This window comes from Gallus gallus, chromosome 3 (genome assembly GCF_016699485.2).
Source record: "Gallus gallus isolate bGalGal1 chromosome 3, bGalGal1.mat.broiler.GRCg7b, whole genome shotgun sequence".
Classification (NCBI taxonomy): domain Eukaryota; kingdom Metazoa; phylum Chordata; class Aves; order Galliformes; family Phasianidae; genus Gallus; species Gallus gallus.
This window is the reverse complement of record NC_052534.1, coordinates 40,277,303-40,288,090: the sequence shown is the minus strand read 5'-3', so window position 1 is coordinate 40,288,090 and position 10,788 is coordinate 40,277,303. Positions and strand designations below refer to the sequence as shown.

At 45.9% G+C, this 10,788-nt stretch overlaps 1 protein-coding gene across 1 annotated transcript; it reads left to right on the top strand.

Moving 5' to 3' along the window:
• Positions 1-2,017: 2,017 nt before the first annotated feature.
• On the top strand, positions 2,018-8,020 carry FAM89A (family with sequence similarity 89 member A). The gene is made up of 2 exons (XM_015284383.4): positions 2,018-2,296; positions 6,035-8,020. Exons 1-2 carry the CDS (start codon positions 2,045-2,047, stop codon positions 6,191-6,193), a joined length of 411 nt encoding a protein of 136 aa, XP_015139869.1. The 5' UTR covers positions 2,018-2,044; the 3' UTR covers positions 6,194-8,020.
• Positions 8,021-10,788: the final 2,768 nt, after the last annotated feature.

The following is a 10,788-nucleotide window of genomic DNA, read 5'->3' as shown; positions in this document are numbered from 1 at the left end:
CAGATGAGCTCCGGTGCATCTTGTTTGGCAAGTTTTAGATACCCCTGCAGCAGAGTGGACAGAATGTGATGTTAGCCACATCACTGCAAAGTCTGGTGTCTTACTTAAAATCACTAGTGAAGCTGGCTTTGAGCAAAGGTGCTGCTCTGCACAGGACAGCTTGAAGTTGAGGCTCATGTCCTTCTGCCAGCTCTGTTGGGTGGATGAACATTCAACTAGAGGGACTAATGGGAGGTTTCTGTACATTAAACTGCTGCAGAAAGCTTTCTGTTTTAAGGAAAATCATCCCTAAGAATGACCACGTAGACTCTGAGTCCTGGTTCCTATCTACAGTGTGGATGATACCATCTTCTATCACAGGGGTGTCATAAAGAATTCACTAATATTTGTCATTACAGGGAAGAGCAACACAGAAAAGGCTGTAGGAAACTCTTCTCATTTATCAGTTCAATACACTCGATAATGACTATGGATCAGCGCATTTGGAAAGAGGAGTATTAGTAAACGAGGCGTGAATGATACATAGTTAAGTGTATTGTCGTAATGAATGAGGAAAGGAAAAAAATCACATAGGTACATGTAATTAAAAATAGATACACGGTAATGAATCTGCATGAGGAAATGGCATCCCTATTGTGACACTTCCTAGTTCTTTACGAGGTAAACTACATGTATTTGTAAGACGTTCTCATTTTTTAAGGAAGTGTCTGTAACAAATGAGAGCCGAGTAACACATTCCTGTAGCTCAGCCCTAGGAAACAACAAAGTCTGAGAAATATATAGAGTGAAAGAAAGCTTGTTACACAAAACAGCAAAAAGACATAACTGCAGAAGACTCCAGCTGCCATTATCACCAACATTCAACCCTTATATCCAGTGTTTAAGGACCAATATATTAGTTTAGCAAAAGGAATCAGTGAGTGCTAGCTCTAAAACTTTCCAGTTCAGCTTTGCTTGGTGTGTGAACAGCCTTGTTTTTCTCAACCATCCTGCTTCACAGGAGCACTGAAGTCACAGTAGACTACCTTTATGTTTGCACCCACCAGGTACAAGGACTTCTTCCTCAGATTTCACATATACTGTTTTGGTTTGGAGCTAAGATAGAAAGTTGCTCAATATGGCTATCAAACAAGAAATTTGCCAGATTGTGGAGAAACAGCTAGAGGTCAGCCAAAAGCCACCACGATGAAGCCGATGGTGGAGAAATGAGGGGAAAGTAAGTGGTCTTAAGACCACCGCAGGGCCCTACCACTCATGCCCGGAAGGATATTAGCATATATTAATGAGTTCTTGGAAAAGAATGAACATATGATATATACCAATGTTTAATCTCAGCAGAAGTCAGATCTCAAGAAATGGAAAAAATAAAATAGAATCTTCTTGACTCTACTGCCCAAAGCATTAAAACACAGAGCACACTGTCTTAGGTACCAACCCCTGAAGTAGCGAGTAGATACAAATAAAGAGTGGGGAAAGATTCCTCAGTTGTAAGCTGGTTTAAGATAATTGCCAGCGAGTCTGATGAGATTGAAATCGTGAAAAAGCCACGTGAGGCTATAAACAAAGCCAGAAACGACGTGAAGCCTTACCTCTAACGTTAGAAACCACCGTATCTCGTTACTTCTACCAATAGAAAACTGCACAAACCAACCGCGGTTGGGGCGGTAGGACCCCACCTTTAACCATCTGCTCCGAACCACCCGGTTATGCAACGGCAAAGATAATAAATGGGAAATAAAGGGTGCACAGCTCGCGCTCGCAACTGGCACACGACCGCTGTGTGCGAGGGCGGGCGGCAGGCAGCAGGCGGGCGGCGCGGGGCCATCCCTCCCGGGCAAGGCCCGGCCCCGCCGCAGACAAAGCCCGGGGTCCGCCGCGAGCACCTGCGCGCCGCCCGCCCCCGCCCCGCCCCGCCCCGCGGCCCGTCCGCAGCCCCGCGCGGCGCCCCGCTCCCCTCCGCGGCCCGTAGGCGGGGCGGGCTCCGGGCGGCGCCTCCCGCAGCGCGGCCGACGCGGCTCTTTCCGTCGCTCGCCGCCGCCGCAGCATGAGCGGGCCGGGGCTGCTGGGGCCCGGCGGCGGCTCGGGGCTGCCGCCGCTGCCCAAGAGCTTGAGCGGGCTGCTCAACTCCTCCTCCTCCGGCGGCGGCGGCCAGGGCGGGCGCTGGCGGGACCTGGAGCGGCTGTACGCGCAGAAGTCCCGTATCCAGGACGAGCTGAGCGGCGGCGGCCGGGGCTCGCCGCGGCCCCCCAAGCCTCCCAACCTGGACGCGGCGCTGGCCCTGCTCCGCAAGGAGATGGTGAGCGGCGGCGGTGCCGCGCGGTGGGACGCGGCGAGGCCGGCTGCGGCGCGGAGCCCCCGGGGCGAGGCGGGCGGGGACGGCGGACGTGGCGGGCGGGACTCGGCGCGGCGGGGGGTGCCGTCGTTCAGGGGCCGCCGGCCGGGCGGGAGGGCCCACCGGGAGGCACCGCGGCGCCGCGCAGAGCCGCCGCGCGGAGGGCGAAGCGAGCGGCCTTTGTGTGGCGGCTGTAGGGCCCGCGGGGAGGTGGGAGCGGGCCGCGGGCTGGGGCGGCCCCGAGGAGCCCGGCGGCCGCAGCCTGGGCTCGGGGCGGTCGTTCGGAGAAACGCCGCGGTCCCTTCGGTAAAAATACCACGGGGAGCTGAAGGACGCTAAGTCGTGCTCTGTGCCAGACCGCGTCCGCAGCGGTTATTTTCCACGCTCTCGGAACGCGGAGCTGCTGAATGAACGCCCTGTTCGGAGACAGCCGCGTGAATGTGCCGCCCATCTCAGAACGTTGTCCTCTAAAAGAACGAGCACTGATTCATTGAGCTCGGGTGAAGGACGCTTGGGCGCAACTTTCCTCAAGACCTTGTTTTGCTTCTGTAACGCAGCGTTATTAGCACAGCTCCTGGGGCGGTCTGGCACACCTTTGGGTTCAGCGCTCGTGTGGGTGTTGGTGCTCTGCTGTTGCCAGATGCGCTCCTCATGACTAACGAACCACTCCAATGTTACGCACCCCGTGTTCTGAAACAGCGTACAGTACTGCTGAAAATCTGCCCGTCCTAAGGCTGCTTTTGCCACGGTGGGAAGGGATTTGAACTGAAAAAAAAAAAGCTGTTGAAAGACCCTTCTGTGGCTTTGACAGGAATGCGCGGCGTGGTGGAGGCTTAGTCTGCCACAAATGCTTCGACAAATAACTCCAATACAGCTCAGAATGGCCTTGTGTACTGACTTGCCCCAAAGGATGGGAAGCACAAGTGCCCATCCACTGCAGGGGTGTTCTTCTATAGCAGTGCAAAGGGACCCGAGGATATGAACTTTTGTTGTCTTAATCTTCTCCAAAAAAGCAAAGCTAGCTCCTATAAAAATCTAATTTACTTTTCCTAATGGGAAATCAAGTGAGATGCTTGTTAAACTCATTTGGCACCGGAGTTCCCCTTTGATAATCTGTTACCCTTGATGATTTGATTATTATTTTTTTTTTCCTTCAGAAGTGTTTTATCACAAACACAACAAAGGCTTTGAAGCAAGCAGGCCCCTCAGTTCCAGGTGTGCTCCTCTGTGCCCCATGCAAACTGACTGTACCCTCACGTACTGATAGGCTGCCTTTCATCATGGGGATAATAGCACGCTGTTATCTGTTCTGAACGTTCTTCCTTGCGCCAATCAAAGATAGCATTACAACTGAGCAATGAGCTCACCTCAAAGTTGCAGTACTGAACGAGGAAGCATCTTTCCCTGCAAGATGTTCTGCGCTGGCTTTTTGATGAGGAGAGTGGTGAGTTTAGATGCTGGGGATCACAGGAAAGTTCGGGGCATCACAGGAAAGTTCATCTCAGAACTTTGATCTTGAGGAGAAACGTTGATAGCTGGGGGGTGCGCAGGATGTTGCCCCGTAGGTGCTATGAGAGGAATCTCTATAGTCAGACGCTGATGAGTTGGGGTTAAGAGCATAATGCTTGTGCTAGCAAGCTCAGATGTTTCTTCAGGCTTTTGATACCGTCAGGATCACACTTGAAGGTTGTGAAGAGCTAGAGGCTGTGGTTTATTCAGTAGATCTACTGTTTTTGTTTGATTGACACTGGTGACAGCTACAGACATAATATATTACATGTAACTACTTGGTGCTAAGGCTTGCTAAACTGATCCTGCTGAGCAATGTCTAGCTTGGAGATTACAGCCAAGTGCAGAACTTATCGTTGCTGAATGCACTAAAGTGCTGCACTGAGCAGAGACAGGAAAGCTCTTGCAAATTCGCCTGCACTCCTTTGCAGACAAAGATCTTGCATCTGGAACCTCTTCTGTCTCCATGCTGAACTTTCCTGCTCAGCTTATTCCCTGTTCTCCTAATCACTCTGAATAGTTCTTCACCAGTCTTGTCTTCCAGACAATGTTGATGCAAGTTTTCCTAATCTTTCTCGTGTTTACATGTAACAGTATTAAGTCCAGCTTCAGAGTTCTTTTTTACTTGAGGTGAGCAGTTTGTTTAGATGGGGCAAGCCAAACTTCATTAGCTGCCAGCCATAAGGGCTGAACTTCAGACTTCACTCTTGGGCAGGTAAACATTCATTAGCTTAATGTGTCTGAAAAAATTACCTCAAGTATGACTTGAGTAAGTAGAATGGGTCTGGATATGGTGCAGATACTTTTGTTTTCCCCTGTGCAGCCCTTTTGGTCCAAGTGCTGATCTCCTGTCACAGAATACAGAAAGGCCAGCAGGTACTGTTCAGTGAGTTCTGCTTGCTTGGCCAGAAGATCTGAGGGTACTGAAAGGTACATCTGTAATCTTCTGGCACCAAGTATAGTGCTTCACACCTTATCCTGTCTCTGCCTAAGAGGCAGAAGTATTGATGTCTTGGTCTGTAGGAGACATGATCACGTCTCTGCTTCTTGACCTGACCAGGTAATACAGCTTGGCTCTGAAAGAAACTGTATCCTGTTTTTCTAAGGTGGAGTGGTAATGTGGCATGTGATGCTTGTTTTTCCTCCTCCCATCTTTATCTACAGGAGCTCATAGGATAGGGCAGGCTGGGAGGGACCCCAGGAATACCAGAGAAAGATCTTTGTCTAACTTCATGTGGTTTTGTTGTGTGCTGAGTGCCCCAGTTCTTAGAATTACAATATGTAAGGGAGAGTTTTTGAGGTAAGAGTTCTCATTCTGTGTAAAATACACCCTTCCATCTTCCTCCCTTCCCCCCCCCACCATTTTCAAATGTGAATCACGGCAGGAACTGCTGAAAGACTGAAGCTTGCTAGGCATAGCCACTCAGCTTAACACTGACTTATCTAATATTCAGGCATAATAGGTACCTGAAAAGGTTACATTGGGCACAGGTTTTAATTTACTGCAAGAGAAAACTCAGATTTAATGTGATCTCACCTGGATAGGTGGAAATGTCAAAGGAATTCATTTCATTACCACAGAGGGAAACCACTTCAAGCTAAATGACCAGCTTTATTTAGTGTTCAACAAAACTTACCCATTTTTGTGCCTGAAATAAAGATGCAGGCTACAAGGTGACTTCAGTCTTCAACTAGACCCAGACCTAATATTTTAGGAGTTTGGGGGACCCAGAATACTAAGGTCTTGATGACAAATCAGGCCAATGCATGTAAAACTCTGGCAGTACCGAAAGGAATCTTGAGTAGCATGTAAAAATGTTCGGGGGGGGGTTGCAGACTGTAACAAACACCCTTATCTCATTCAGCTTTAGTTTTGCTGCCTTCAGGTGGCATGTGGTATTGTGTTAGACGTGGTTAGCTGTGTCAAGGCAGAGAAGCCAGCTGCCTGTGTACGTCAATACAGAGCAGAAAACCGAGCAGAGATACTCATCCATGAAGCGAGAAACCAGTCAGAGCTGCACTTGCATTTCTTTTATCTGGGCAGTTCTAATCAAGATGAGATCTGTGAAAGACATACAGTGATATCAGAAAAGTATGTCTTCCGCATTGTTGCATGTAAAAGCATTATGTTGCAAATAAAATCACACTTGTAATGTTATTATTTTAATTTCTCTCCCACTCCTTCCCCATCAGGTTGGCCTTCGGCAGCTGGATATGTCACTTCTGTGTCAGCTGTACTCCCTGTACGAATCCATTCAAGAATATAAAGGTGCCTGCCAAGCTGACTCTAATGCGGACTGCACGTATGCTCTGGAAAATGGCTTTTTCGATGAAGAGGAGGAATATTTCTAGAAATAAGAAGGCTGGCCTAAATTCTTTGGTCCTACTCTCCCTGCATACACTAAGTCACTAAGAATGACTGGAATCTCTACAGGTGGATCTCTTCTTGAGGAGGAGCACCCAGCTACCCTAACTTGCATTCAATTCACTTATTCTAACATGCTGTCAGCACAAGTTACTCATGCAAATACCACTTGACGAAAGTGCTGTACTGTAACTTCTGAAGAGTCCTCAAACATGTTTGACAAGAGTTTCCAATGTAGTTTGCAAGGTGGGTGTTTTCAGCTTACAAACACTGATAGCTTATAACTGGAATTTTAATCACAGAAGACAGTAATGACTTCCTGATCTGTAGCAACTCCTTGGGGCGGGGGAAGCCTCCGCTGCAGTGTAAATAGCTGTAGGTGATTTTGTTCTGTCAACAGTATTGATAAATGCAGTTTGAACAGGCATCTGGATGCACGCACATCCTCAGCTCTACTAAGCTAGTTCTGCTCTTATCAGCTGCATCCAGTTTTGTACTGGGTGGATTGTTTACACAGTTTAATTTTTTTTTTCTTAAGCTAATTTTGACTTCCTTATACCCAGCTTCCAAGCTGTACGTGTGATACTGAATGCTATCAGCAGGTTTTTTTTTCTGTTGATCTAATTCACTCTCTTGGTACTGCCGTTTGGCATTAACTTTTATACAGTTGTCTGGATTTCTCGCAAAACAGCTCTTTGACCTGCTAAACTCTGTTCTGAAGTGGTTTGCTTAGCTTTTACCGTACTGAGGAGTAAAAGCACAGAATCAAACATAGTCTGTCTGCCACTGTGTGGCTCGGAATAACGTGAACTCTTGTGCAAGCGTTCTGGATCATATGAAGAATAAGGAAACCTCTCATATGACAAAATGGGACAAATTGCAATATTTTGTATTGGGTGAACTTTGTTTCTGTAAGGTAGACTACGGCTCTTTTTAAAACCGCAGAATAAATATTTTGAGCACATACTTTGCATACGTTCAGACTTTTTATACTAACTTGTTCTTTGAAGTATAACTTATTTTTGTTTTCGGAACGTAAAGCACTCAGTTTTCTTTTTAAAATTTCATAGCGTGTACCTGTGACGCTTAATTAGTGTGGAACACCTGAGTTGCCAACTATCTCGCTCTTCCCTCATTCCTGTTTTAAGTCAAATCAGCTCCTAACGTGATCTTCGTTCCTTAACTTTCATTTAAAAAATGCTGTAAATCACAGTGCCTGACTCATGACACAAGCTAATAATAAGGGCTTAAAGCTCAAGGGGTTTTTGCATGGTTTACGTCTGGCATGCATACAGTTTACAGAATGAATTGGAAATCAATTCCTGGAGTAGCTACTCTCTTAGTTCTTTAGCAATTGCTAGGATGTTGCAGTGATAAAAGCAAGGAGACCTTCAGGGTGGAGTTTCTGTGTGTTCCCTCTAAAACTGGTTTATTTTAGTGGAGTTTAATGGCCACAAGAGTAAAGACTGTGCTGTAATTGTGTATGTGTTGAAGCTCTGAAACTAGTCTGTGAAAATCGCTGGATTTCTTTTTGTTAATTCTGGTCTAATTACTACACTCACAACACTAAAATAAATGATAAGTCAGATGCAAATAATCCAAATGGCTACATCTATATCTGTGTGCATGTATGTGTTGTGTGTATGTACACACATACATGTGCATGTAACTTGATGCTTTGACCTAGGAATGTATCAGCTTTGAATATAATTTGCTGTGCTTTTGGTATTTATATGAGGCTTTTTCTAGTCTGTTGAAATACTGCTATTTTCTTGCTTTTTCCTGAAAAATAAAAAGCACGGTGTTTAGCATAACTTCTTCACGTTTGTGTGTGTTAATTTGTCACTTCAGTACGTCCAACACCCCTAAAGACTACTTTGAATTAAGCATAGAAAATCCTGTCTCTGCAAGAGACTGAGGGAACTAGAGGGAATGGCTTCAAGCTGCACCAGGGAAGGTTCAGGCTGGACGTTAGGAAATACTACTTCTCTGAAAGGGACTGGAATGGGCTGCCCAGACAGGTGATGGAGTCACCGACCCTGGTGGTGGTCAAAGAGCGTTTGGATGTTGTGTTGAGGGACATGGTTTAGCGGGAACCATTGGTGAAGGGCGAATGGTTGGACTGGATGATCCTGTGGGTCTTTTCCAACCTTAGCGATTCTATGAAGAATCAAAGGTCGTTTGTAAAATGCTTATGCAGTGCATTTGCTGAGCAGTCCCACTGGTGAGAACGGACTTAAGCCACATTCATGAAGTTCTCTCTTAAGTGAAGCTTCAAGTTAGCAATGTAAATCATTTGTGCTTTTTAATGCAGCATGCTTGTGAGCTAGGAACTGTGGCGTGTACCCAGAGAAACACAAATGTCTCAAGTAATTACTGCGCAATGCTATTTGTACTGGAAAAAGGATGGACTATTAGGACTTGCTAAGGTTTTTAGCACTTTGTCCATTTTAAGACCACCTTGCATAGGAGGGAAGTCCTTATTCCTAAGCCAGATTCAAACCCAGTGAAGGCTGGCTGGCTAGTGAGAAGTTTTTTAAAAATCATAAATCTAAGTCAATGAACAGTTGTTCCAGAAGCAGTTCCATGCCTGTTGTTTTGGTTACTGAGCTGTGTCTCTTTGCCACATTATAACAACATGAGATAGGGAAATACTTTTGAAAGAGAGATACGTGGTGGGAAAGTATAGCTTAAATACTGAGTAATTGTTACGTGCAGCTTCAAGTCAGAGTTTGGTTATATGCACGATCAAACAAGCTGTGTCACTACACAAGCCTGCTTTCAGTCCAAACCACGTAACAACAATGCTTTTTCCCATTTTTCCTCCATAGCCCCAGTTTACATATGTGCATTTTCTTGCTCTGCAGTTTGACCAGCAGGTCTTGGTTCAGCAATGCTGGTCTCTTGCCTTTTTTCCTGATTTCCTGCATCTAGGGATAGAGAGTTCTTGTGCCATGAGGACAGCTTCCTTGAGGATCTGCCAGCTCTGCTCTGCTGCCTTGTCTTTGAGGGCAGATTCCCAGGGGGTTTTGTTGACTGACTCTCTGAAGAACTGGAAGTTGGTTTTCCTAAAAACAGGCTTTCTGATTTTACTCTTTGCCTGTCCAATATCCCTCAAGAGTGTCAACTCCGCCATTGCGTTGTCACTGCAGTGCAGGCAGCTTCCAATCCTGATGTCACCAATCAGTTCACTCATGCTGGTGAGCAACAGCTTCAGCATTGCATCCGTCCCCCATGGAGGGGCTGTCTATTACCTGGCTCAGGAAGTTATCCTCAGTACATTCCCAGAGTCTCCTGGATTGCCTATTTTACCGTCATTTCTCTCTGTACTAGCAGGGATGAACAAAGCTGGAAGCAACACAACTGATTTCACTTTGTTTTATGTAAAGACTACAGCCTTTTCAGCAGTTTTCTCTAGAAAAGAGTTGAGTCCAAGGCTAGCATACTACTGCAGTCATAAAATGGGGACAGCACCTAGTTAAAACAATGAAAATGAATTACATATCATTAAGTACATACGAAAGGATCCTTAACTGACTCACTTTTGCATCTCCCTTAAAGTGAATGAGTGTTAATGTTTAGTCGGCTACACAGTCACAGAGGCTGCAATGTACAATGAACTCTAAAAGATGGGTAAAAACGTACCTCTTGTGTCTTCAGTCTCCCTCCTTTGTCATCCAGTTGTGTATCTCACCATGACATGGGAAACGCGTGTTCTCCCACCAGACCTAGCTGTGCTGGATGCAGGAGAATCACAGAATCACCAACTTTGGAAAAGACCTCCAGGATCATCCAGTCCAACTGTCCATCTACTGCCAATATTTCCCCACTAAACCATGTCCCTCATTACCACGGAAAGCAGACAGGAGCTGTGTGGCAGATGGGAGCCCTCAGCCAAAGGAAAGCTTCACAGATACTTTTGAAAACGTGAGAAAAGATTTTTTCATTCTATTCAGATACAGTGTATTAATATATTCACTTCAAGTGAATACCATGCAACTTCTAGGCCACATGGTCAGCTTAGCTGACGCTACTTCGGAGAAGGCTGGCAAGAAAACAGGAATAACACCCTGCAGCTCATCCATAGAAAACCTAGTAAAGTGGTTAAAAAGGTGATTAACTGCTGTGAGCTCTTCACTAGTCTTCCTCTAGTGTCTACATGTGGGGTAAAAGGATTAGAAATAGGGAATTACCAGGTCTGTGTTGGCTGTTTGAAGGCTTTTTGACAACATACCTTCATTTTATTGCTATGACAACTGCAGTCGTATGGTCATAATTAAATCACAGTCTAGTTTTGAAATGTTCAGAGCCTGCAAACAGAGAAGAATCTTGAAATAGTGCTCTACTCAAGAACTCAAGTGTCATAAAATAAAAAGGATGGCTGATGTACTTGACAGCTGTAAGAGATGGCATTTAGGTCCAACTTCAGCTCCTGGTGAATTCTCTGTCAGTTCTATAGATTTCAGTGGGATCTGAAGAAGGGATCTTCAGATCTGGAAGAAGGAATCTTTTCCTGAAATCAGAACTGCTGCTGCATGGTATCTCCAGCAACCTATGCTTACGTAGGAGAAGTATTCAAACA

Bases quoted from the DNA above. Each gene is read 5' to 3' on its own strand.
- FAM89A (XM_015284383.4), top strand. From the start codon at position 2,045: ATGAGCGGGCCGGGGCTGCTGGGGCCCGGCGGCGGCTCGGGGCTGCCG. The intron at 2,297-6,034 runs GTGAGCGGCGGC...CTTCCCCATCAG, and splicing joins CCCTGCTCCGCAAGGAGATG to GTTGGCCTTCGGCAGCTGGA.